General features: G+C 51.7%; 1 protein-coding gene across 1 annotated transcript in view; it reads left to right on the forward strand.

Moving 5' to 3' along the window:
* Positions 1-26,074, forward strand: part of chd9 (chromodomain helicase DNA binding protein 9) — a 53,607-nt gene that overhangs the window by 14,532 nt on the left and 13,001 nt on the right. The window contains 21 exon segments of the mRNA XM_084682363.1: positions 4,328-4,743; positions 12,349-12,460; positions 13,630-13,776; positions 14,013-14,081; positions 14,213-14,268; positions 14,422-14,539; positions 14,749-14,835; positions 15,165-15,302; positions 15,566-15,687; positions 16,994-17,237; positions 18,397-18,573; positions 18,684-18,827; positions 19,202-19,457; positions 20,350-20,560; positions 21,913-22,108; positions 22,255-22,446; positions 22,949-23,134; positions 23,312-23,422; positions 23,593-23,801; positions 23,963-24,162; positions 24,289-24,448. Of these exon segments, the coding sequence (XP_084538489.1) occupies positions 4,328-4,743; positions 12,349-12,460; positions 13,630-13,776; positions 14,013-14,081; positions 14,213-14,268; positions 14,422-14,539; positions 14,749-14,835; positions 15,165-15,302; positions 15,566-15,687; positions 16,994-17,237; positions 18,397-18,573; positions 18,684-18,827; positions 19,202-19,457; positions 20,350-20,560; positions 21,913-22,108; positions 22,255-22,446; positions 22,949-23,134; positions 23,312-23,422; positions 23,593-23,801; positions 23,963-24,162; positions 24,289-24,448 (3,551 nt within the window).

Genomic DNA, 26,074 nt, shown 5'->3' on the forward strand with positions numbered 1-26,074 from the left:
CAAGTATCAACACAAATGTCCCTCATTTTAGGCTAATAGTTAGCAGTGTATTGATTGAGATGTCATCGCTTTTGTTGAACCAAGTGATGCATAGGCCCTGGTTGTTGCTGTGTAATCCATTAATTTATGAAATGACATATGTCTATGGCTTCAATCTCCCCGTCCTTATCGCGTCGAGCACCTAGTGATCATATCAGTGGTTTGTGACAAACCTTGCACTCCTGCCAGACGGTGTGCCCTTGGTTAGCTACTTGATGTCCTGAAGCTTTATGTTCAAACTAGCAGCTTCCTCTTGACCCTTGTCCTCCTTAGCAGGCAGCTAGCTGAAGGCTGTAGATTCTACATGGTTGTCTCTGGAAACCAGAGAAGACTGTAGGTTGCTCTTGGGTTGGAAAGCGAGTTGGGTTGAAATTGCCCTTCTGTTTCCTACAAGCTGTGCAGTTTTTTTTTTTTTTTTTTTTTGCGACAGAGGTCATGCCTGTCTGTGCGGTGAGGAGTGTGTGTGTTTTATGTGTTCTAATTGGGTTCAGCGAGCTGTGTGTGTGTGTGTGTGTGTGAGGCAGGCGGCCCAGGTCGACCTTACCGTGCCCTGTGCCAGGCTCTAGGCCAGGCTGCGTGTGTGCCAGCACACTGGGACCATGTGCCAGCCGGTGCACATGGCCCCCTGCGTCACGTTTAGGTAGGCTGTGGGCCTCCTCTTTCCTCCCCTCCTCGGTCGCTAGGAGGAAGGGATATCTCAGCCAGTCCCGCCCTGGTCTCGCGCGAGCCACCAGCAGGAAGTACGGCTGGGTGGACAGCGTCTGTCTCCCTCCCTCCCTCACGGCTACTCACCAGAGTGTGTCTGAACTCCTGTGATGCTACTTCTCAGCGCCAGCTCGTGTGTGTGTGTGTGTGTGTGTGTGTGTGTGTGTGTGTGTGTGTGTGTGTGTGTGTGTGTGTGTGTGTGTGTGTGTGTGTGTGTGTGTGTGTGTGTGTGTGTGTGTGTGTGTGTGTGTGTGTGTGTGTGTGTGTGTGTGTGTGTGAGAAGGTGGCGGGGAAGGGACAGTGCTTGGGAATTTTGGCCACACGATGTTGGATCACATGTTTTTAGTTTGCTTCATATTTTTATTGTGAATTGCATCTAAGGGCTCATTTGTTTGTTTCATATGGATGATTCTAATGGCCTCTGTCTTATGTGCCGGCCACATCTCTAGCTGGGATATGGCAACATATGCAATGTAATTCTCTTTCCTTGTATGAAAATGCAGTACTTTTGGGGTTAAGTTGTGAAAGTTAATGTAATAACTGCTAGCACCATCTGCTGGCCTACTTCCTTACAAAGAGCCAAAGAGAGAGAGTGAGTGAGTGAGAGAGCGAGAGAGAGAGAGCGAGAGAAAAACGCGTCCGGATTTTAACGACATCTCTAATATTCATGCTGATGCATTTTGCTGCTTTGTGCTTTCATTTTCCACCGCTCTGCCGGAGACTCAAGCTCACCACACACGCCCCAGCCAGGGATAGGGGAGGGGAGCGAGGGAAGAGGAGGAGGAAAAAAAACAAGGGGAAAAAGGAAAACAACCAAGCGAGCAAGCCAACACAAAACCATTTTGTGTACCACAGAGTAGCCTACCTTAGCCTGAGGAAGAGCCGCAAAAAAAAGAGCGGAGAGACAAACGGAGCGAGGGAGAACGGAAAAGGAGCAAAGGGAGAGAGCGCGCGGCGGAGGGGAATCAATGAGAAGGGAGGAGAGAGGAGGCAGGAAGAGAGACTGACAACACGCGCGCGCGCCCGCACACACGGCACGGCTCAGGCGGACGGAGCCGAAGCAGGCGGTTAAGAGCAGAAGAATGAGAGCTTCCTGGACTGCCACGCACCTCCTCCACCGCCCACAGCGCTACTCCCACCGCTCCCAGTGAAGAGCCCCGGCTCCCATGCTCCTCCTGAGCCCTGCCCGCCGGGGGAGGAGGTGAAGGAGGCTCCGACACGCCACCGCCACTCCGCTGCCTGCCTGAGGAGGGCTGAGGGGGGGAGGGGGGACACGCAGCTCCAAGGAAGAGAAGACTGATCGTCGAGCGAGAGAGAGAGAGAGAGAGGGAGGGAGTGAGCGAGCGAGCGAGCAAGGGAGAGAGAAAAAACCCGGCGAAAGGGCAAGGCTTTTGTTAGCTGGTTTGAGAGGGGGAGGGAAAGGAAGAGAGAAAAAAAACATGTCTACAGTGAAGAGGCCAAGAGGAAGGGTAAGTGAGTCGCGCTGAGAGCCGGGAGGGAGGGAGGGAGGGAGGGAGGGGGAGGAGGGGCCGGCAGGAACTGAACAACCTCCTCTGCTACTGGCTCATGCTGCAGCCTCCACTGCCGCCATCTTGAACTCGTTGTTGCTTTTTTCCCCCTCTCCATACTCATTTGCTTAATGGTGCTAGGCCTTAAGGTGGCATGCTATGTTCCCTAGCTTTCTCTGCCTACGCTCATGTTATTCCTCTGTACTTCGATTCCTCTGGCTATGTGGTCCGATGCAGAGGGAGGGTGTGTGTGTGTTGTGAAAGTGTGTGTGTGTCACATGAGCTGGGAACATCATCATTCACTAGAGAGTTCATTGCGTGAAGGAGTGAGCGGGCTAGTCCAAACTGTTTCTATCCCCCCCTCTCTCTTTACCTTCAAGGGGCTGTGATAGAGCCTAGCATTTTTCATGGGAGCGTGCGGTGGGAGAGAGATTGAAATCACTGCAGTGCTGGCAGCCTGTAATTTCAGTTATTTATAGATGTATTACACAGCTGCAGTGCACTTGGTTTTGGTGCATTTCTCCACTCTCTCGCTCTCTTTCTCTCTCTCTCTCTCCGCTACCGACACTCACTTTTCATACAAGCTCTGGTTCCTGCTCTCACTCTTCTGTTCCCTCATTGCTTCATCCCCCTCGTGTTTCTTCCCCATCTTCCGCTCTTTTGCTTTAATTTCCCCCACCAATCCACCCCCCCCCCCAACTCTTTTTCACTTTGAACTTGAACGAGAACATTCCAGTGTGAAGCAATAATGTTCTCTCTAATAGCCTGAGCATAGCACACGTGTGAACCCATAATGCCGCTCTTGTGTATCTTCCAAACGAATTGCTATTTATCCCTCCCCCCTCCCCCCTCCCCCCTTGCTTTGTTTGTGTGGTTAAGTTCGAGATAATTCTCTTTTATATAGCAGTGTACGGAGCAACTGGCGATGGTGCTGCCATGGAGCCGTCCGCAACACGTTTAGATTAGGTCATCCTTTTCTAGGCTGTGGGCGCTAGCCTCATCAGAAGGGAAGCTTGCACTGTATAGGAATACATGCAGCCATGCATTATTCACGCATTATCACGTATCAGGCCGCCTTCATTATTCATGCGCGTTTGGCTCCACGTGCTCTGGCCCGTGGGCCCCCGTAGAAAGTATGTTTGGAGAAAAGGCAGCTTGGAGACGGAGTGGAAAAGTGAGTGACCAGCAGAAACAAGCCTGGCGCTTCAGCGCGTCTTCAAAGCGGAGACAGTAACGCAGCTTGCTGGGAGATGTTGGATGTAGCGGACAAAACAATGTGGTGTGTTACTGTAGCTGCTGCTTCTGGCCTTTTCTAAGAAGCCATGCTGTTTGTTAAAAGAGTTCTTATGAATATGATTCGGTGTAAAGTCTACTTCCTCTTTGATAATAAACCTTGTGCTTCCTTTATCTGTATGCCACAGTGCAATTTCAATCCTGGCCATTTCCTCCAAGGGAAATCTGATGAACAGTTACCAGCTTTTAGCTTAGCTTCATGACAACAAAAGGCCCCATTGCTCAAAGCACATTGCTTTGTCATTTTATTGCCCTCCCCACGTCACCAACCACAGCAACTGCTATAAAACTGGATTGTAAGATGGGAGTTTTTGCGCCTCTTTGACATACAATGTGCCAGAGGTCTTATTCCTTGGAAATATTCTTCAAGTCAGTGACGGTGTGTGTCAGTTATGTCAACGGGAAGATTCTTTCATTGGGGTATCGTAACAACTTCACATCAGTGGTGGTGAGATTAGTCTGGTGAAGAAGGTTATTCTGAGTTTATGCAAATCTGACAGAGAGAAGACTCAAGTTTCAGGAATTCTCTTTGGCTATTGGCTTCTGTATGGGAGAACATGACTGGCCAACAACCTGAAAAGGCATTTGTGTTGTATATTGACTTTGCTGGGAAACAATTTTAAAATCCGCGCCCCCCCCCCCCCCCCAGGACTTTCCACTTGCCTATTACTCAGATGTATTTACATTATTTAGCTATGCTGCATGACCTCACCTTCTTTGTGTTTGTGAGCCTTCATTCCAATTTATATTCTCACTCTCATTCTCAATGTGTTTTCCTCCAGCCTCGCAAGAACGCTAATGGTCCGAGCCAGGCCAGGGTCCTCAGCCCTCCGATGAAGAGCAGCTCCTCGTCCTCCTCCTCGTCCACGTCCTCCTACAGCTCCTCGTCTGAGAAGAGGTCCCAGCGGAAGCTGAGCCAGCAGCTTGCCCAGCAGCAGCAGCAGCAGCTTATGGAGGGCTCTGTGGAGGACAAGCAGGAGAAGGCCAACCGGATCATCCACGAGGCCATCGCCAAGGCCCGCCAGCGGGGGGAGAAGAACATCCCGCGGGTCATGAGCCCGGAGAGCTTCCCCAGCTCCTCGCAGCACCGGGGGCACCGCGAGAGGGAGCGAGGGGGCAAGTCCCGGCCCAAGGAGAAGGTGTCCAAGAAGGCGCGCATCGTGGCCTCGTCCAAACCCAAGCAGAAGGCCAAGATTGGGTAAGTAGCAACCTGACTGTCCCACAATTGGCAAATGTATCGTTTGGCAGTGAAGGAAGAGTGATTTGTTTTGTTGCATGTACTTCAAGGTCTTCATCTTAAACTAAGAGCTGCCAGGCCAGCTGGATCAATGTTTGTCTACATTGCTGCCACACTTTTCAAAGCCCCAGCTTCGCATTAAGAAGCCTATTTCCAGCATTCCAACAGGTCTGTTGGCTAGCTACTCCCAGTTCCCCACATCCCTGCCTGTCAACAAGATGGCAGCTCAAAGTTCAGCTTAATTTACGGCACGTTGTACTCAACAATAAACCAGCTACAGCCATGCGCACACAGACAGGGAGGAGCAACAATGGCTGCGTTTCGCATTGACTTCTCCGCCGATATGGATTTGCTTCTGAAGGACTGTTAGTGGGTTGAGGCATGTAGCGTCTATGTAAAGATAATCCTGCTCCCATCCCCCCCCACTTCTCTTCCTATGAGGCCGTGTAGTCAGTGGTAAGCCACACCCAGTGTGGGCTAATGAAAAATCTGCCGTTCCAAACCCGAGGGTGTATCACGGCATGTACTCGGCCAGGCAGGAATGCCAGGTCATTGGTGTTTGTTGGTTGGGAAGATGACCCGGAGAAGAAAAGACCGAAAATTTACACAATGGCACACAATATTGTCTGCCTGCTTCATGATTAATGATTTTATGAGCTTGGCTGCTGGAAAATGGCTGTTGCCGATAATGGATTCAGCTAGCTGTGTGTGTGTGTGTGTGTGTGTGTGTGTGTGTGGTGTGAGGGTGTTAATGTGGCAGTGGTGTGTGTGTGTGTGTGTGTGTGTGTGAGAAAGAGAGAATGTGTAAGGAGAGGTGGAGGAGATCAGGCTTCTGTCATGCTAAAGCTTCTATCTGGGGTTTAGTGCTGGTCTGCGTCAGTCTACATGGTTTATACAGGCTCAGACCTACACCCAGAAGAGATGAGAAATTACCCAGACTACACCACAGCTAGCTTACACAACAACAGGAACTAGCATCAGGTTACATTTATTGTTGGCCAAAGCCTGGGGCAGTGGACTTCTCACCATCATTAGAGTACCAAGTACGTTCTGCCAGTTTAGCATAGAAACTAGCTATACATAATAGCATGGCATAGCAAGGACCCTATCTATACATTAGCATATTTTAGCATGCAGTTTGCTTGGCTAGTATAGCTCAGAGGTTAAAGTGCTTTACGGCAGATCAACTATGCTGTTGAAAGCCCTTGCTAAACGAATACATCATTATTGCATTACTGTATTTTTCATAGTGGCATAATTTAGAATAGAGGCTAAATATACATGTACATTGTAGTATAGATTAGCAAAAGAGGCTAACTACACATTTGATTTGCATTTTAACACATTTGGCTAGCTGTACATTATAGTGTACGATTCTAGTGTACGATTATTGCCGTTGCTTAATTAAATATTGGGTCCTAAACCATATTCAATCTCACCATAGTTATTCTCAGACAGAGGTGTAATTCTGTTGAATAACACATTTCGATTAAAACATGTTCATCTCAAACCAGTCTTTTGATTGCAATGGACAGATCACACATTTGACTGAGTACATAACCTATTTTTTAACAATGCCCAACAGGGAAACTAGGCTATGTACAGGCAAGGGCGTCCACTGGTGTTTCAATGGCCTTTTCATGAAGATCGGCACGCCACACATTCCAAACATTTTGAGAAATCATTCAGTGTAATGAACTTTTAAGCTAGCTGTGTACGGTGGAATCAAGAGTAGCAATTTTTTATTTTTTTTAATCTTACTTTTAACATCTATACACTCCCTCCCTCCCAGTTACAATTTCACTATAGACCAGTGGTAGAGCTTTTAGTGTTAGGTTCAATGTGTTTAGTATGTAGTCAGTTTTAGAGTTACCTTTTATAGTATCAACAGGATACAGTAACACTTAAGGTCTGTCTTCCAGGGAGGCACGGTGGTCTGGTACTGTAACCCTGCCTTCTCCCTCATATTGACAGATAAGCCTCCGAGCCAGACAGCCTCATGTCGTGTGCGTTTGAGTGGGCGGTTTCTTTAAAGCCGGTGGTGAATTCGGTTTGCCCTCTGCGACAGTTAATGACACACCAGGGCCAGGGGCAGGGCGAGGGTTCAGGCCACACTTATACATGAAGGCGAAATAGAAGGGATCGAGAAATACATGGTGGTTTGCTTTGGCTTGCTCCTCTTCACACCAGACCTTCGACTGTTAGAGAGGGCCTGTGTTTACTAGAAGATGTTGGAGTTTGCCATGGCTGTTCTTTGGGTCCGGGAGGACCGAGGTGCTGTGTGGCTGTATTTGTGGATGGTTACTACGTTGGTGTGTTAGTATAGGCGCTACACTACTATGTGCAGTGAAGGTGGGGAAAGTGTGAGCGTGTGTGTTGAAGCGTGAGAGTGTGTATCTGTGTGTGGAATCACGCTGGTGGTGAAATATGTGGTGTCATGAAGACAGCATGAGATGAGTATATGATGAAAATCCTCTGGGGAGGTTTCTGTGTGTGTGTGTGTGTGTGTGTGCCATCGCCCAGGTTCTCCTCATGAAATATGAATGCTCAGCTCCGCTGCAGAGGCGCTAACCTTCCTCCCTCCATTACTCCTCCCTCCGTGATGGCACACCGGGTTGATGTGCGTGTTAGAAGGTGTATTGTTGTCTGTGTTGGTGTGCCAGTCTTGTGGAAGAGCAGGGGGTTTGTGCGAATGTGCGCGTGTGTCCAGGGACCAAGCATCTAATAGTGTTTTGAGGCAGCCACAGCCTGCAGGTGTGTGTGTGTGTGTGTGTGTTAGAGAGAGACCACCCCTTTGAGGGAAAGCTAAGACAAAAGGACAGGCTCTTTAGGGACACCCGCCCAGACAGTGTGTCTTCATCAGGTTGAGTTAAGTGTGCCCTCTGAAGGGTGAGGCCGAGGGCATTGCCAAGGGCCGTCTTATCGCAGCGCTCTCTGAGAATTATCCCTATGTATTTGTCCGAGCTCCCTGCAGATAAAACAACAACCAAACATTAAGAAACACCATGCTGATCAGACAAAAGCATATACAAATATTCCTCTCGCTCTCTTTCATTCTCCCCCATCCCCCTCTCCCAGCATTCTCCACATATTTCTACGGTGATCTGCGTTCTTCCTAACGTGCTTAGAGCTGCGACAAAAGGGCAAATATTTTTTTTTATTTGTATTTTTTTTTTTTTACATGCGGCCATGATCTGAATACTGGGCCAACAAACCATAATGCTGTGTACAGTGACATAAAATCAAACAAAATGGTGCCAGGGAGATCAATTACACGATAGAAAATGGGGCTTTGGGTCGAGCCTATATGCTGCAGCCTATAGCTTGTATCTCCATTCCAAGCTGCTACACACGGCTCCTATCTAATCCTTTTCACTCTCTAATTAGAAAAAAAGCCAGTCTTTTCCTTCATCAAGGTTTTTTTTTTTCTTTCTTTTTTTTCTTGTGTGTGTCTGTTTTAACCATGCATGCGTTTGTGTATGTGCCTTGGCTTGTGTGTTTCTTTGCGTGTGTGTGTTTTTTGTCTCGTGCATGCAAAGCCTAGCAGAAATGTAGATCAGTGCAGTGTATAATGTCTACTTTAGCAGGGATCCTGGCGGCGGTGCTGCTGCTGCTTGTGCAGGAGAGATTACAGCCCCATTCATATAGAGGAGGAGGTGTGTGTGGGGGGGGGGGGGTATTGGGCTAGCACCACTGCTGTCTCTCTAAGCCCCCACCCCAGGAGGTGCTCCACTCATTTAGCAACACGCTCTCTTTCTCCCTTGCTCTCCGTCTCTGTCTCTCTGTCTCTCTCTCTGTCTGTCTCTGTCTCTCTGTCTCTGTCTCTCTCTGTCTCTCTCTCTGTCTCTCTCTGTCTCTCTCTGTCTCTCTCGCTCTTCATTCAGGCACGCAGCTCTACTTAATCACACAATGATTTGGGGGTAATGACAGTGATGTGTGTGTACACAGCCACACACACCTTGTGGAGCGTGATATTTCAGGTTGCTAGCCAAGCCTCACAGGGAAGTTTGAACCACTATGCTCTGTTTTAACTGTGCCATGGCCCACAAAATGCCGACGCACTATGACTCTCTATCCCCTTTGGTGTATACACACACACGCACATCAGTGGGCCTCTGGCCAACTAGGACAGGGCAGCACTGGGGGGCTGGAGGATGGAAGCCGGGTTATTAGGCTGGATCTGAGTCTGGTAGCCAAGTAGTCCCAAAGATGGAGCCAGAGCCTTGAGGGGATGAATCACTGTAGCTCGCCCCTCGAGCTAGCCTCCTGCCTGTCAGGCCCCGCCCCACCGGGGGGCCTGACTCGCCAGCACGCAGGAGAAGAAGAGGATGCACAGCCACCAGGACTGGGAATCTAGTGTCTTATGTTCTCCCTTCCCCAAAAGCTTTTAAGTGAAAGGTCAAGGCTTTGTTTGTGTGGGCTGGTGTGCGTGCCTGTGTCGGTTGCTGCGTGTGACGTGTGTAGGGGTGGGCTGCGTGTCGCGGGTGAGGAGGGGGGGGGGGGTTGCTGCAGTGTGGGAGTCAGAGAGAGAGAGAGAGAGAGAGAGGTATTATTAAATAATGTGGCCGTGTGTTCGTAGTAGTGGCATTAAACCCTGGGTGGGCCTGTTGAGAGACGATCTGTGGTTTGACGAAAGGGGGGGGTTGTAAACCTCGGTGTCATGGGGGGAGGGGGGATGAGCTTCACGTGTGCGTCACACACCCCCCCCCTCGTCTCCTCCCATCATGCGCTCTACTCCCTCACCACGTCAGTGATGCACAGCTGTTTATTCATGCGGTCCCATTTCTGTCTGTCGATCTCACTCTATATCTCTGTGGATCTCTTAATCTATATCCATCACTCAATCCTCCGTGTGTCTATCCATCCAAATATTCTCCATCTATCCATCCTCCATCTCTCTGTCCATGTGTCATCTTTCGATCTATCTAATCGTCTTTTTGTCCACGTCACTCCATTTTCCCCTCAAATCAAGGATTGCTCACCACAGCATTCGTAGTTTCTCATCTTACCGTTTAATGTGACACCATGGCAGGAAGTGAAATGTTAGTATTTGTGGCTTGTGCCTTTTTAGCAGCCAATGCTAAAAAGGCGCCTTTTCTTAGCAGATAACAACCTTGTTATCAGTGGCGGTCTGACGACATGGGTCTCACACACTGCCAGGTCGCTACTCCAACACAGCAAACTGCTCCGCCATATAGTGTTCCCTCTGAACCTGTGAGAGTTTCAACCGCTCTGCACTGGATCATCACTCTTGGCATCCTCGCACAGCTGTTCTCGTCACGGCGACAGTCGCGCTCGCCAAAAGCGTTCGCAAGACGTGATGTCACACAGCCGCCGCCCACGCTGCCGACTTCGCTCCTGGGGGGGGGGGGGGGGGGGGGGGGGGGCGTTGCCTGGCAACCCCAAAGTGTCATTGTCGAGAGGATCGGCGAAGTGTAATATCATCCGGATCGTTTTGGAGGCGGAGACATGATTGAGACAGCCAAGCGGAACGGGAGTGCACACCCGCAGGAAGGCTCTGGTGCCCCGGCCAGGTGTTCGCCCGTCTAACAGAGCCAGCACCAGCATGCAGCCCTCTGGTTCTTTTTGTAAGAAGAGATGCCCCCATTGAGCACAGGGAGGGCACTGATGTGATAGGGTGGCCTATCATGATGGAGCAGACCCAGGCGCTGGCTTCTAACTGGGGCTGTGGTAAATGAATGTTGGCTGGCTGGCCCTGGAAGAGCTGGTTGGTTGGACAGGACTGACAGTGTCTGTGCTGGCTGGCTGGCTAGGCAGAGTTGCCAGAATGGCTGGTGTGTCAGCATTGCTGGGCATGCTGGTTGACCTGGCTGCCGGCCTGCCTGCCTGGCTTGCTGTCCTGGCCCCTCTGTTCAATCCCCCTCTGTGTTTCTGTGTCAGGGAGAGACTCACACCTTCACTTTGCTGAAGCAAAATGCCCACAGGGAAACTCAGCTCCACCAGAGAGATGGCAGTGTCACAGCAGAGTGTCTGTGTGTGTGTAATAGGAAGAGAAGGAGAGGGGGGAGAAAGAAGATACCGACTGTCTGCTTGCGTGCAAGCGTAGCAGCGAGTGTGTTTGAAACACAATCGAGCGAGTTAGACATTCTGTCCCTCTGGCTTCAGCTGGGAGGGAGGGGTGGGGTGGGGGTGGAGTGTTCCAGAACGTGATAAACTGTGGGGATGACGATAAGGAATAAGGCAGGAATGATTCAGTGTCTCCCACGTAGAGAAGACGGGCGCGGGCGGCCCTGGTCCCAGCCTTGTCAGCTCCTCCTGTTTGATCTGCAGCTGTGTGGGTGTCTGTCTCGCCCACACCTGCCTTTAGTGGAGGATTCCTCTGCCAACCCCTGCCCTCCTCCCCTACACACACACACACACACACACAGTCACTGACGTCACACATGTCCAGGCTGAGGATTCCACAGCTCGCTGAAGTGGAATTTGAGTTTTTGTCCCCACATGACGATTGTTGATCCGTTTGTTGGGTTTTTCTGCCTCCACTGACGAGAGGAGCCCCCCCCCCCACTGCGTCAGTGTCTCATGCGTTTGATGAGGGCTGTGGCTGCACAGGGGATCCAGAGTCTCTGGCTCGCTGCTGTTGAGACATTTCCATGTTTATGAGTTCACTGGGCTGTCAAGTGGAAGAGGGGGAGGGAGGGAGGGAGGGAGGAGGTTCAGTCGCTATCTCTCTCCCCTTGATCCTGTAAAATGGATGACAAATGGGGCAGTGCTTCATGTTGATGTGAGCATGGCAGACATGCACACACACACACACACACACATTGAGTGCTCAGATCAGAGGCCTATTGTATCACCTCCCAAGTGCACATCCTTGTAATTTGCAGGGAAATATGTTGAAAGAGGAAAGAGCCTTGAGTTGGAGGACTCCCTTCACCCAGCCTGCAGCCTCGCCTGAGCTCCCCAGTCCAAACGTGGTGGAGTGTTGTTGGCCTCATCACCCAACACACACAGAACAACACACACAGAACAACACACACAGAACAACACACACAGAACAACACACACAGAACAACACACACAGAACAACACACAGCCCTGGGGTTCCGAATCTGACAGCGTTGTTTAAGGCCTGATCACTTTGGAAGTACATTTGATGTTGACTTTAATTATCATATCTCTAGTTATTGAATCAGTCTCTCTGTTGGGTAGAAAACGTGTGTGCACATTTTATTATATGTGAAAGATATATATATATATCTATATATATATTTCTCACATATAATGAAGCCTAATCACTTTCTTGTGAAAGTAATGACAGTAATAACAGCTGTCTGGCTTAAGTGAGGCAGAAGAGCTCTCTGCTGTGCTTCCCTTCACGAGCAGGAGTGTACAGCACAGCATGCAACACTCTGGGGGTCATTTGATTTTTGCACAACAAGGACAATATTTATATTATCGCTCATCAATTATTCAAAGTTGCCTCACAGTTTCTATTAGTTCTGAACTGCATAAGAGCCTTGTGTGCCCCCCCCCCCCCCCCCCCGATCCTCTCCTCTCTAATTAACACTCGCATCATTCCGGCTTCTCTTCTTCTCTCTTCAGGAAAATCGTCATCAAGTTTGGGAAGAAGAAGAAACGAAAGCCCGCCTCTTCTGAGGAGGATGAGTCGGATGACGACCCTCCGGCACGCCGCTCGGCTAAAGACGACGACTCGGTAAGTGGCGCCTCCCCCTCCCCCCCCCCCCGGCCACCTTCCAACCCCCTGGGCAGTGGCACTCTGACTCTAATGAGGGGAGGTGTGCCCTGGTTGCTGCGGGTGTTAAGGTCCTGCTGAGCGGTCATGTCCCCAGGGCTCCGCAGTGTTCACGCCGCCACACTGCCACTAGACAATGGTTCACAGCTGCTCTATAGAGCAAAGCGCTCGCGGGTCAGGGGCAGGTCAGGGGTCGGCCATCTTGACAACGTGATATCTTAACTGGTGTTGGAGGCTGACAGACAGGACCTGAGGGGGGGATTACTGGGTCAGATGCTTGACTAAGAGGAGACGCAGCACAGGGATCAGCGATGCTTCATTTAGCCACAGAAAACATCGTCTTGGCCTTTTCTGCCTTGCATTGATAGGTGCAGTGGCCTCGTACCTATTCATATTCAGTCGTTCTACCTGAAATATCTACGGGAGCCATACAGGGACCAACCAGATGGAAGCAGGGAGGAAGTGATGCGTGTCTGAGGTTGAGCCGCACGACTGAGCGATCACCGTTCTGATTGACGGGTGATGAGGGATTTCTGGGGACGACCAGCTTCTCTATACCCCCCCCCCCCCCTGCCTTCCTGCCTGGGAGCTTATAATTACGCTCATTAAACGGCGCCCTGGACTTAATTAAGGCTGTCTGATGATGACTCATTTAGGATGATCTTGTGGAACTAGAAGTGGCGTGTCAGGCAGCTTGGAGGAATGTACTGTGTGTGTGTGTGTGTGTGGGGGGGGGGGGGGGGTCTGTTTAGCTGTGACACACAGTGTGTGTACGGTCAGCCCTCATCCACATCCTAATACATGCAGGCCATCCCAGTGACTTCCAGGGCTAATTGTACTGTCAACCATGGCTTCTAACAGGGCCTCACAGATGTGTCAAACATATGGAGCTAAGGCAACACGTTTCCCTGTCAACCACACAGAGAAGTCGAATTACAAGGTTGAACACGCTTCAGCATTGATGGAATGTATTTCATTTATACTTTTTTAAATTTTATTTTGAAATAAATAAACAACAAGAAATGAAAGAGGACCAGCTACTATCGCCCCAGGAATGAGTGTGAAAGCATCCTAGTCTAGGATCAGTGGTGATGTTGGGTCTGTCCTCTCTGTGGTTCTGCTCCGCGTAGAAGCGGCGTTCCAACCGCCAGGTCAAGAGGAAGAAGTATTCGGAGGAGCTGGAGGCCAGGGTGTCAGATGAGGAGGTCAAGGTCATTGTGAAAGCCAAGAAGACCAGCACTGCAGCACGGAAAGACCCCGGCATGCAGCTGTTTGTCGTGAGTTCTGCCTTGCCCTTCCCTCCCTCTCTGTCTCTCTCTGTCTCTCTCTCTTTCTCCTCTTTCTCCCACACACGTACAGACTAGCTAAGAGCATTGAATAAAACATTGTTTTCTTTCATCGTGTGCATCTCATATATATGCCGGAGACCGTATGAAACTTGAATGTGAAATACAAAGGACCAATGCTAGGGAATGTTTCATTATTGATATATTCTGTTTTCTTCTTGCCTCAGGAAAACCCCAGTGAGGAAGACGCTGCTGTTGTTGACAAAATCATGTCCTCCCGCACTGTGAAGAACGAGGTACAGTCGGCCGTTCCATTCCACGTAATGACACAGAGGGCTTTGAGGATCTGGACGTTTTCCATCAGCCCTCGCAGCCTCCCCATTTCCTTCTTAATGAAAATATGCGACGTCCCTCTATTCCCTTTCAGGTCTCTCCGGGGGTTTACGTGGAATCGGAGGAGTTCTTTGTCAAATACAAAAACTAGTAAGAGTCCTCCCCTCTTCTCCCATGCACGTGTCATACGCCCGTTAGCTTATTGTGTGCTGCGTACGCCCGGGCAGAGAGACAATTGGGACTGACTCCTCGTTAGTGGTGCTGCTGGTGTGTATGCCCTGGTTGACTGTGTCTCCCCCCCAGCTCCTACCTCCACTGTGAGTGGGCCACAGAGCAGCAGCTGGAGAAGGACAAGAGGATCCAGCAGAAGATCAAACGCTTCAAGATAAAACAGGCTCAGAGGGCACACTTCTTTGCAGATGTAAGGGCTCTGTCTGTGTGTGTGTGTGTGTGTGTGTCTGTGGGCGCGCGTGTGCTTGTCTGTATTTGTGTGTTCTCTTGTCTTTTTGTGTGTGTGTGTGTGTGTGGGGGTATGCTTGAATGCTTGAATGCAAATCGGCGCTGTTGGGATCCTGTTCCAGATGGTGCGAGGGTGGCCAGATTGATTATCTCTGTTCTTGTGCTTTTCAGATGGAGGAGGACCCCTTTAACCCTGACTATGTGGAGGTAGACCGAGTACTGGAGGTGTCCTATTGTGAAGACAAGGACACAGGAGAGGTAGGGCTGCTTCCCCTTCAGAGGAATGCCTTGAAACGGAGAGATGGGGCTGTCTTTGTGTGAAGCTGTGTGTGTGTGTGCGCTTATGCCTGTGGATGTGTGTGTGAGCTCGCGTAGCCGTGGTTGTGTGTAGTCGTCCTTGTGAGTGTCTGTGTGGGTGGTTCATCTTACCCTCCCCACTTACACACACACGCACACACACACAAACACACACACACACAAATCGCTCCCTAGCCCCTGTCGAGAGATTGTCTATCGGTGTAAGAAAATGAAAGGGCGGAGATGGGCTCTTTGTGTGGGCTGATAGCAAGTGTCTGCCGCTGCTGTAGGAGGTGGTGTACTACCTGGTGAAGTGGTGCTCCTTGGCCTATGAGGACAGTACGTGGGAGCTGAAGGGGGATGTGGAGCAGAGCAAGATAGAGGAGTTTGAGCTGCTGCAGGCAGCCAAGCCAGACTCCCGCAGGATGGTAAGACAGAGAGACCCCCTCCCCACCTCTGACACACAACCCCAGCTCAATCTTTCAGTTTTGCTCTCTGTTATTCTCTCTCTCTCTCTCCTGCTCTCTCTCTCTCCTGCTCTCTCTGTCTCTTGATCTATTTTTTGTCTCCTCTCCATCTCTCTTCCCTCTCATCTCTCTGCCCCTGGGGTTCTTTCTCTTTTCCATCCTTCTTTCACATCCTTCTTTCACATTTCACATTTTCTCCCCTCACCTCTCTCTCTCTCCATCAGGAGCGGCCCCCAGCCAGCCTGTGGAAGAAGAGGGAGCAGTCCAGGGAGTACAGGAACGGCAACAGCCTCAGGGACTACCAGCTGGAAGGAGTCAACTGGCTCCTCTTCAACTGGTACAACAGGTCAGCAGAACCCTGGGCCAGACACACACACACACACACACACACAAACACAGACACTAGGCGTCCAGGCAGGTCCAGGCCCTCTGGTAAAGAGCAGGGTTATCCCAGGCAGGTCTTCTGGTAAAGAGCAGTGTTATCCCAGGCAGGTCCTCTGGTAAAGAGCAGTGTTATCCCAGGCAGGTTCTCTGGTAAAGAGCAGTGTTATCCCAGGCAGGTCCTCTGGTAAAGAGCAGTGTTATCCCAGGCAGGTCCTCTGGTAAAGAGCAGTGTTATCCCAGGCAGGTCCTCTGGTAAAAAACAGTGTTATCCCAGGCAGGTCCTCTGGTAAAGAGCAGGGTTTTCCTGGCAGGTCCTCTGGTAAAGAGCAGGGTTTTCCTGGCAGGTCCTCTGGTAAAGAGCAGGGTTATCCTGGCAGGTCCTCTGGTAAGAGCAGGGTTATCCCAGGCAGGCCAGGCTGACTGGGGCCGTCCTGTCAGTTTGCTAAGTAGTGCAGAAGAGGAGCTGGTGGAGCTGGGAGCTGACAGCACGTCTGAGCCCACACACCAGCTCTGAGACGGGGACCAGGACTCTCCCAGCCTGCACTCTGGATGGGGTCAGCCCTGCTGGAGCTCCAACCACACACACACACACACAGGAAACACATGGCTTGACGAGGATTTTTATGGATGCCATACAGAGAGTCGGATCCGACTTCTATTTTGTTTTTGAGAACTGTCTGGTTTTTTGAAGAGGGAACGGTCTGGTTTGGTGGCGTAGCACATGTCTTCTGGTTGGGGAGAGATTGTGGTGGCGCAGTGGGAGATGTAGTCACTGAATAATGGATGGGCTTTCCTGTTGTCTGTTTGGAGCATGTTGTGATTTGCCTGAGTTAACATTAGTAGCCGGGCCCCTCTAGGGCTGGTGGAATAGTCCACAGAGATGTTCACTGCTCCAGCCACATCCTCCACTTCGTTCGTGTGAGTGTGTGTGCATGCGTGATGCTCGGGAATTAAGCGTCACACTGTATGTACAAAGACATTTATCAGAGCTGGAAATATAGCTTATGAGGCCAGTGGGAGCATCTGCACATTGCAATTAACGTCAAGTGAGAACACCCCCACCCACTGGACAAGCAGATAAATGGTCTGAGCCGTGTGCAGCAGTACTAATTCTGTCTACGGCAGATCCGCAACTTGGGAGTCACTCTCATGACTGCAAAGCTTTTAATAGCTGAGGAATTTTTCTATCTCTCTCTGCTCCCCACTTTCCTCTGCCCCCCCCCCCTCCCATCCTACCTCCCATCTCTCTGCCCCTCTCTCCCTGCCAGACGGAACTGTATCCTGGCAGACGAGATGGGCTTGGGGAAGACCATCCAGTCCATCACCTTCCTGGAGGAGATCTATCGCGTGGGCATCCGGGGCCCCTTCCTCATCATCGCCCCGCTGTCCACCATCGCCAACTGGGAGCGCGAGTTCCGCACCTGGACGTTCCTCAACATCATCGTCTACCACGGCAGCGGGGTCAGCCGGCAGATGCTGCAGCAGTACGAGATGTACTTCAGGGACGCGCAGGTGAGACACCACCGGGAAAAACACACACACACACACAATGTCTATTTCTCACTGTCTTCTCACTCACACACACACATGCTCTCTCTCTTTCTCTCTGACATAAACACACACACATTATTGGGCAGACCCCGTGTGCGCCCCAATCCTACATCCTCCTAGTGTGATCAACCAAAACGTGACTCCTACTGATGAATCTGATAGCTGGGGGGGTGTGATCAGTGGATTAGAAGTCTAGACAATGAACACACTCAGTGGGAGAAGACTGCACACGACCAGACTAACATGGGAAAGATGGCCGCCTTAAATACCAGCATGCACTAGGGACTATGGCACCGCCTTAAATACCAGCCTGCACTAGGGACTATGGCACCGCCTTAAATACCAGCCTGCACTAGGGACTATGGCACCGCCTTAAATACCAGCCTGCACTAGGGACTATTGTTCCGCCTTAAACACCAGCATGCACTAGGGACTATTGCTCTGCCTTAAATACCAGCATGCATTAGGACTATTGCTCCGCCTTAAATACCAGCATGCACTAGGACTATTGCTCCACCTTAAATACCAGCATGCACTAGGGACTATGGCACCGCCTTAAATACCAGCCTGCACTAGGGACTATGGCACCGCTTTAAACAACAGCATGCACTAGGGACTATTGCTCCACCTTAAATACCAGCATGCACTAGTACTGTTGCGCCAGGTGGGCACACTCGAGGAGGGAGGTTTGAAGGGTGGCACATGTCAGTTTGGTTGGCCCCCGGGCACAAGCGTTTGTGCGTGGGATGCAGCGTGACAGTGGCAGTTGTGAGATGTTAGCATGCAGATGTACTGTAGGAGGGATGAGCCACCAGCAGGCTGTCTGACGAGACAAGCTGGGATGTCACCACCGCCCCCTGGGCCTCATCCTGACAGCGCAGATCAGACCTGCTTCAAACGACCGCACTGCTCTTGGGAAATCACAGGCGCACACACACACACACACACACACCCTTTGATAAGTTGACACAGTCTACTGTTTTATCAAATATCTATCTTATTTTGTTCCTGTCATGATATAATATCTTAGTATTTCCTGATAAATGGCCTCCGGCAGACCCACAGTGCTACTAGGGCCGTATTGATCCCTGCGGTGTGTCTCTGCACCTCCTCCCTCCAGGGTCGAGCGCTGCGCGGCGCCTACAGGTTCCAGGCGGTCATCACCACCTTCGAGATGATCCTGGGCGGTTGCCCCGAGCTCAACGCCATCGAGTGGCGCTGCGTCATCATCGACGAGGCCCACCGCCTCAAGAACAAGAACTGCAAGCTGTTAGAGGGCTTCAAGCTCATGAACCTGGTACGGAAGCCCTGGGGGAACAAACACAGGAGCGTTGTGATTCGCACACGAACAACGTTTCCAGCTGAGTTGACGTTTTTTGGGGGGCTTTCCTTGTGGTTGTGGTGCAGGAACATAAGGTCCTGCTGACGGGAACTCCCCTGCAGAACACTGTGGAGGAGCTTTTCAGCCTGCTGCACTTCCTGGAGCCCTTACGATTCCCCTCCGAGAACACCTTCATGCAGGAGTTTGGAGACCTCAAGACTGAGGAGCAGGTATGAGGCCTCGGCACCGAGCTGGAAATACGTTGTACTGTACTTTTCGACATCAGGAGAGACAAATTAGTTGTTGCATGCTATCAAGGGACTCATCCCCCACCCCCCCATCACCACACCTGGTGTTAGCACAACGAGGGGATCGAAATAGACTTGATAAAAATGAGAGCGGACAGTACAATCATGCTTTCTCAACTAGGTCATCCTGACATTTTGCTTACTTAGGCAGGGACACACACACACACACACACACAGAAACCCGGCTGATGATCAAACCCCCTTTTTTTTATTGATCATCAATGACTACCCTCTTTCCATTTGCCAAACATGTAAAACACAGTTTGAACAACTGTGTGCGCGTGTGTGTGTTTCAGGTCCAGAAGCTGCAGGCCATCCTGAAGCCCATGATGCTGCGCCGCCTGAAGGAGGACGTGGAGAAGAAGCTGGCCCCCAAGGAGGAGACCATCATCGAGGTGGAGCTCACCAACATCCAGAAGAAGTACTACCGCGCCATCCTGGAGAAGAACTTCTCCTTCCTGGCTAAAGGAGCGGGCCAGGCCAACGTGCCTAACCTGGTCAACACCATGATGGAGCTGAGGAAGTGCTGCAACCATCCCTACCTCATCAAAGGTAGCTCGTAGTGATGACCAAGGCTGAGGGCTAGTTTGAACGCTGCCCCGTCAGGGGCGAGAGCGGATGGCCGTGCGAGCGACGCTCGTGTGACGAGGCCTTTGTCGAAGGGACGTGACGCGACGTGCGCGGCTACAGCATTGCCAACTCTTTGGCTGCCTCGCGTCGGCGGCAAGGTTATTTCCTGCTGAAGTCTGGGTGTGACAATACCTCCCTATGTGTATGTGTAGGAAACGGGGAGCCAGCGTGTGGCTAAGCTCCTTCTCACACCTGGTAAAGAGGATGTGTATGTTGAAAAGCCTAGGGGGGGAATTAGCAGAGCTGAGTATCTCATTCCTCTCTCTCTCTCTCTCTCTCTCTCTCTCTCTCTCTCTCTCTGTCTCTCTGTCTCTCTGTCTCTCTGTCTCTGTCTCTGTCTCTGTCTCTCTCTGTCTCTCTCTGTCTCTCTCTGTCTCTCTCTGTCTCTCTCTGTCTCTCTCTGTCTCTCTCTCTCTCTCTCTCTCTCTCTCTCTCTGTGTCTCTCTCTCTCTCTCTGTGTCTCTCTCTCTCTCTCTGTGTGTGTCTCTCTCTCTCTCTCTCTCTCTCTCTCTGTGTCTCTCTCTCTCTCTCTGTGTGTCTCTCTCTCTCTCTGTGTCTCTCTCTGTCTCTCTCTCTCTCTCTCTCTCTCCCTCTCTCTCTCTCTCTCTCCCTCTCCCTCTCCCTCCATAACTCCATAACTCCAGTCCAAGCACTGCTCCGACTAATCCAGTGTAGTTCTGTAACATCTTACAGAACACTGGGGGTGCTGTACCCCGTGATGTTAAGTTCATTTGGTTTTAATGCGATCCAAAAAGGGAGAAGGCCCATATCAAGCATAAACACCAACCACTGATCTGCAACCGTGTTGTCTCAGGGGCCGAGGAGAAGATCCTGGAAGACTTCCGCGAGGTCTACAGCCCCGCAGCCATGGACTTCCCCCTGCAGGCCATGGTCCAGTCGGCCGGCAAACTGGTCCTCATAGACAAGCTCCTGCCCAAGATGAAGGCCGGGGGGCACAAGGTGCTCATCTTCTCCCAGATGGTCCGCTGCCTGGACATCCTGGAGGACTACCTCATCCAGAGAAGGTAACGGATGATGGCCAGGATCGGCCTGGGTCCCCCCCTCCACCACCCCTCCACCACCCCCACTCTCTCCGGTGAATCGCGGACACCCTCCAGCTTCAGTTGTCGTGTTTTTCACAGGCCCCCAAAAAAACAAAGAAGTCAGGCGTAACAAACGGACTGTGTTGCATCATTTCCCTATTTCTCAGATGTTCTCGGGTTGTTTCATGTTTTTTATCTGCTTCTGGCTGACCGCAGCTCAGCAAATGCTGACTCATTCTCCTTCCTGTCGCATCATTACGTTTGGTGGGGTTGAAAGGAAGCGCTGAATCTCTTAGCATGAGTCCTACCTAGTGAAAAAGAGTAGAGTTTAGCTGTGCAGCGCTGGCGAGAGCAGTGAGATCTTCAGGGCAGGCGAGCAAGCCAGGGTGCCAGCAGACTGTACCAAGATCCCCCTTCTCTCATTCACTGCCTTAATCCGCCTGGCTGAATGAGCTTCCTGTTTGCTGGCTAAATCAAAAGCATATTATCCACCCCGAGCTGCTGCTGCTTCTGCTGCTGCTGCTGCTGCTGCCGTGGGATGCCTGGCCTGTATATCTCTCTCCCGCTCTCTCTTTCCCTCTCTCACTCACACACACACACACACACACACACAGACTCTCCAGTCCCTACTCTCAGCTCCAGCCTCTCCCTGTCTTTTTTTTCCTTTTTTCTTTTGGCACTTAGAGCAGACCCCGAGCACCAGTGTAAACATGAAGCACAGAGCGTCCCAGAGCAGGGCTTAGCCAGGGTTCAGCGGCGGGTCACGGGGGCCCCTCTCGGGGCGCTCCCACATCAGACAGAAGGGTCTGCGGGAGGATGGAAGTGGGTCACCTTCCAGGAGAGCGGAGGCAGAACGAGCTGTGGGAGGGTGAGGGGAGGGGGAGCTGGGTGGAAGGAGGGGGGAGGCAGCCGTTCCTGGGAAAGTGATCAGTGCTCAGACCCTTCTGCTCTCTCTCTCGCTCAGAGATTGAGTTACGGTAAAGAAAGGCACAGGAAGCATACAAAGTTAATAAGACCAGAAAGGTGTTGGGGCGGGAGGGGGAACAGCAGTAGCAAAAAGCATTATTACACTTCAGGGTATTCCCTCAGATTGTGTGTCAGATGGCTGACCGGTTAGGGAGTCAGAATATTAATCAGAAGGTTGTTGGTTTAATTCCCAGCCATGCCAGATTACGTTGTGTCCTTGGGCAAGGCACTTCACCCTACTTGCCTCGGGGGAATGTCCCTGTACTTACTGTAAGTCGCTCTGGATAAGAGCGTCTGCTAAATGACCAAATGTAATGTAAATGTGCGTGCTCACTAGCTTTCTGTGCGGTCCTTTTTTTTTTTTACAGGTACCTGTATGAGCGCATTGATGGCCGGGTGCGAGGCAACATGCGCCAGGCAGCCATCGACCGCTTCAGCAAGCCAGACTCGGACCGCTTTGTCTTCCTGCTGTGCACGCGTGCCGGCGGCCTGGGCATCAACCTAACGGCTGCCGACACTTGCATCATCTTCGACTCAGACTGGAACCCACAGAACGACCTGCAGGTAAGCCCGCACGCACACGCACTTACAGGACACGCGCACACACACACTTACAGGACACGTGCGCACACACACACACACACGTATACAATTGTTTGGAAATGGAGAAGAATGCGGCGGGTAAGCCTTGTATCGTTGACGTCCTTCAGGCCCAGGCTCGCTGCCACAGGATTGGTCAGAACAAGGCAGTGAAGGTCTACCGGCTGATCACTCGCAACTCGTACGAGAGGGAGATGTTTGACCGTGCCAGCCTCAAGCTGGGCCTGGACAAGGCTGTGCTGCAGAGCATGAGCGGCCGAGAAAACAGCCTGGGAGCGGCTGCTGCAGGAGGGGGAGGAGGGGTGAGTCGAATCAAGTCCACACACACACGCACACTCTCTGAAGAATGACCAGGGCTCTTCTACCTTCATCTGCGGCCCAGATTGAAGAGGGTGTCAGACAGGGTCACCATCACAGAGAAAGCTCAAATAACCCCTCCGATCACCCAAGTGCAAGGTGTGGAGGCGTAGTCTGGCTGTGTTCTCAGGGGGGGAGTTAAGGAGAGTAGCAGGCTTCACTGAGCCGCTTTCATCTGAGGAGAGGGGTCACAAACACTCTGGCAGGATCTGCATACTAACACTGGGAGTCAGTTGAGGTGGCGCCTCACCTTCAATATTTCAAAGATCCAAAACGTGATCAAGTTCAGCTGCAGTTCATCCCAGCCCAGCCTGTCTGCCTTGGCTCACTATGGTGGTGTGTGTGTGTGTTTGTGTATGCGAGCATCTTCATGGGCTCCCTGCGTTTGTGGCCCTGGCCGGGTCTGAAAAATGGTTGCAATATCCCTTTTCCCTCCCCCCTCTCCAGCCCGTGCAGCAGCAACTGTCCAAGAAGGAGATCGAAGACCTGCTGCGCAAGGGGGCCTACGGAGCCATCATGGATGAGGAGGACGAGGGGGCCAAGTTCTGTGAGGAGGACATCGACCAGATCCTCCAGAGAAGAACCAAGACCATCACCATCGAGTCGGAGGGTCGAGGGTCCACCTTCGCCAAGGTACACACACACCCTCTTCCCTTCTGTCTGATTCTGCTACCCCCCCCCCCATCTCCATCTCTGTCAGAAGCTTTCTGTATGCACACTAATGCTGCAGGAGGCTGGCCGTGGATACGAGGCGCAAGGAGCCAACAAATCTGATTACGGCAGCCTGATGTGATTTGATGTCTGTTCCAGGCCAGTTTCGTGGCGTCCGGAAACCGCACAGACATCTCTCTGGACGACCCCAATTTCTGGGATAAGTGGGCGAAAAAGGCCGAGATCGACCTGGACACGGTCAACGGGAGGGTGAGTCTTCCTCGGTTCCGTCACGCGGTCATGTCACCATAACGGGCTTTCGTTTTGTTTTACCGTCCGCTAATGGACCGGCTGTTCGGCGATTAGCGGAAAAGGGCGCTAACTGGCGCTAACGACCTGTTGATTGGTTTGTTTTGCCCCTCGTCGCCGTGGCGCTACAGAACAGCCTGGTGATCGACACCCCCCGCGTCAGGAAGCAGACGCGTCCCTTCAGCGCCACCAAGGACGAGCTGGCCGAGCTGTCGGAGGGCGACAGCGACAGCGACGACGGCGGCGCCGGCAAGCCCAAACTCCGCCGGCCGTACGACCGCCTCAACAGCTATGGCCGCACAGAGTGCTTCAGAGTGGAAAAGAACCTGCTCGTATACGGGTAAGAGACCCAGGCGAGCCGCACTTCCTCCTCCTCCAGTCAAGTGCAAGTGATTTCTCAACCTGGCTAAAAAGACCAGGGTGATCATGTTGTCCTGTGGCCACAGTACACGGTGACAAATGTTCTGGATTAAACTGCGTGTGTGTGTGTGTGTGGTCCAGGTGGGGCCGGTGGAAGGACATCCTTCTCCACGGGCGTTTTAAGAAGCAGTTGAGCGAACGCGACGTGGAGTCCATCTGCCGGGCGCTGCTGGCCTACTGCCTGGTGCACTACCGAGGAGACGACAAGATCAAGAGCTTCATGTGGGACCTGATCGCCCCCAGCGAGGACGGCCGCACCAAGGAGCTGCAGAACCACCTGGGTGAGAAGACCCAGAGAGAGAGAGAGAGAGAGACTTCCCCTCCTGAACGCGCTTCAAAACTGCCACAAGCGAACCAGGCCTGTCCTGGGGTTCCTAACCCCTCTCCATGTGCCGTGTTCCCCCCAGGCCTTTCTACCCCGGTGCCTCGTGGCCGGAAGGGCAAGAAGATGAAGACCCAGTCCAGCACCTTCGACATCCAGAAGGCCGAGTGGATCCGGAAGCACAACCCCGAGCACATGCTGCAGGATGACGGCTACAAGAAGCACCTGAAACACCACTGCAACAAGTAGGCCACGCCCCTCTCCCGCGCTGCGCTCCAGGTGGTCAACCTGGAGACAGTTTGATGGTTCTGTATTTCAAGTTTGGTTCGAATGAACCTCTTTTTTTGTTCTCCTCTGAGAGGGTGCATTGTGAACAGGCTTGTGTTGAGTTGGAGTTGGACGAGATAATGGACATTGTTTGGTTGGCTTGCTTTCCTTATGTCTTTATAAATTAGGTATTCAAAAAGGCAAGTGAAAGAGTGATTAACCCTACTTGTTGATGTTGTCTCTAATAGATTTTGAATGCATGTGTGTAATTACATGTTTTGCCATGGCAGAAGGTGGTCTCTGACCTCACAAAACATCGTAATTATGGAGAAATTGAAACATCTATTTATCTCTTTTTCAACCATTCCCCGAATCATTACACACAGTGTATCTGATCTCAGTGGGAGCTGATATGAGTCATAATGGGACTTTAACTATGCTAATGGTCATTATTGATCTTTTATATACAAGAAAGAGAGAGAGAGACGGTGAAAAGAAAAAAACTCAAAAAGATTGCAGACCGTAAAACATTTAGAGATATATAGCTGAAATGGAATCTGATGCTTTCTAAAGAGGCGCTTGTGTCTGCCGGTTTTGGACACAGAGACCCCGGGCTCCCACAGAACCTTCCTCATTGTTCCCCAGCCAGTAGTGCTGAAGCCAGGGATCGTCCGATGTGTGACACGCCGGCCAAACAGGGACACGCACTTTGCTGAGCACTGTGTTTTTTGGCCCCTGTGGATAGGAAGGTGACACCCTGTTTCTCTTTTTTTACTCGCCCACTGGGCAGCGTAGTCCAGTCAGGGCAGTGTAGTCCAGTCAGGGCAGTGTAGTCCAGTCAGGGCAGTGTAGTCCAGTCAGGGCAGTGTAGTCCAGTCAGGGCAGTGTAGTCCAGTCAGGGCAGTGTAGTCCAGTCAGGGCAGTGTAGTCCAGTCAGGGCAGTGTAGTCCAGTCGGTGGTACATGCCCAGTTTAATGATTGATGGCGCCGCTTACGTACAGTAGCACACACAAGTGTAGCGCTGGTGTGGTTCGAACTGGTTCTGTGTGTGTGTGTATGTCAGAGAGGGGGAGAGAGAGGGGGATAGAGAGAGAGAGCTGTGTGTGGTGCAGTGAGATCATCGTGTGAGACACACAAGGGGCTGAGAGTCTGAGACCGGCACACACACCCGTAAACACCCTGGCTGTCTGTCTGGGATATGGGGAGGAGACAGGAGGGGGGGGGGGGCAGGGAGAGTGATGTAGGGCCTTGCTGACAGCCACAGGAAACAGCAGCTGCTCCTGGGAGGCTGTAGGCCACAGAGGAGAGAGGAACAGAGAGGCGGGGGGGGGTGAGAGGGAGGGAGAGAGAGAGAGAGGGAGAGAGAGACAGCGACCTGTAGCCCTGCCTTTCCCCCAGGCCTCACACCGCCTCCAGACCACACCGCCCTGGTCGTGACACTCATACATCATCGCTGGCAGGCTTAGCACCCGCTCCTTCCTGCCTGGGTCACCAGGACAGACGGAATAAACAAACACCAGCCCAGACTTGGGAGCAGCTGGGTAGACACCCGGTCTGCCCGTCGTCCAAAAGGGAGACTAGAAGCTTCTTTCCGACCGTACCCA

The sequence above is a fragment of the Hypomesus nipponensis genome, chromosome 19 (genome assembly GCF_054491055.1).
Source record: "Hypomesus nipponensis isolate SF chromosome 19, ASM5449105v1, whole genome shotgun sequence".
NCBI lineage: Eukaryota > Metazoa > Chordata > Actinopteri > Osmeriformes > Osmeridae > Hypomesus > Hypomesus nipponensis.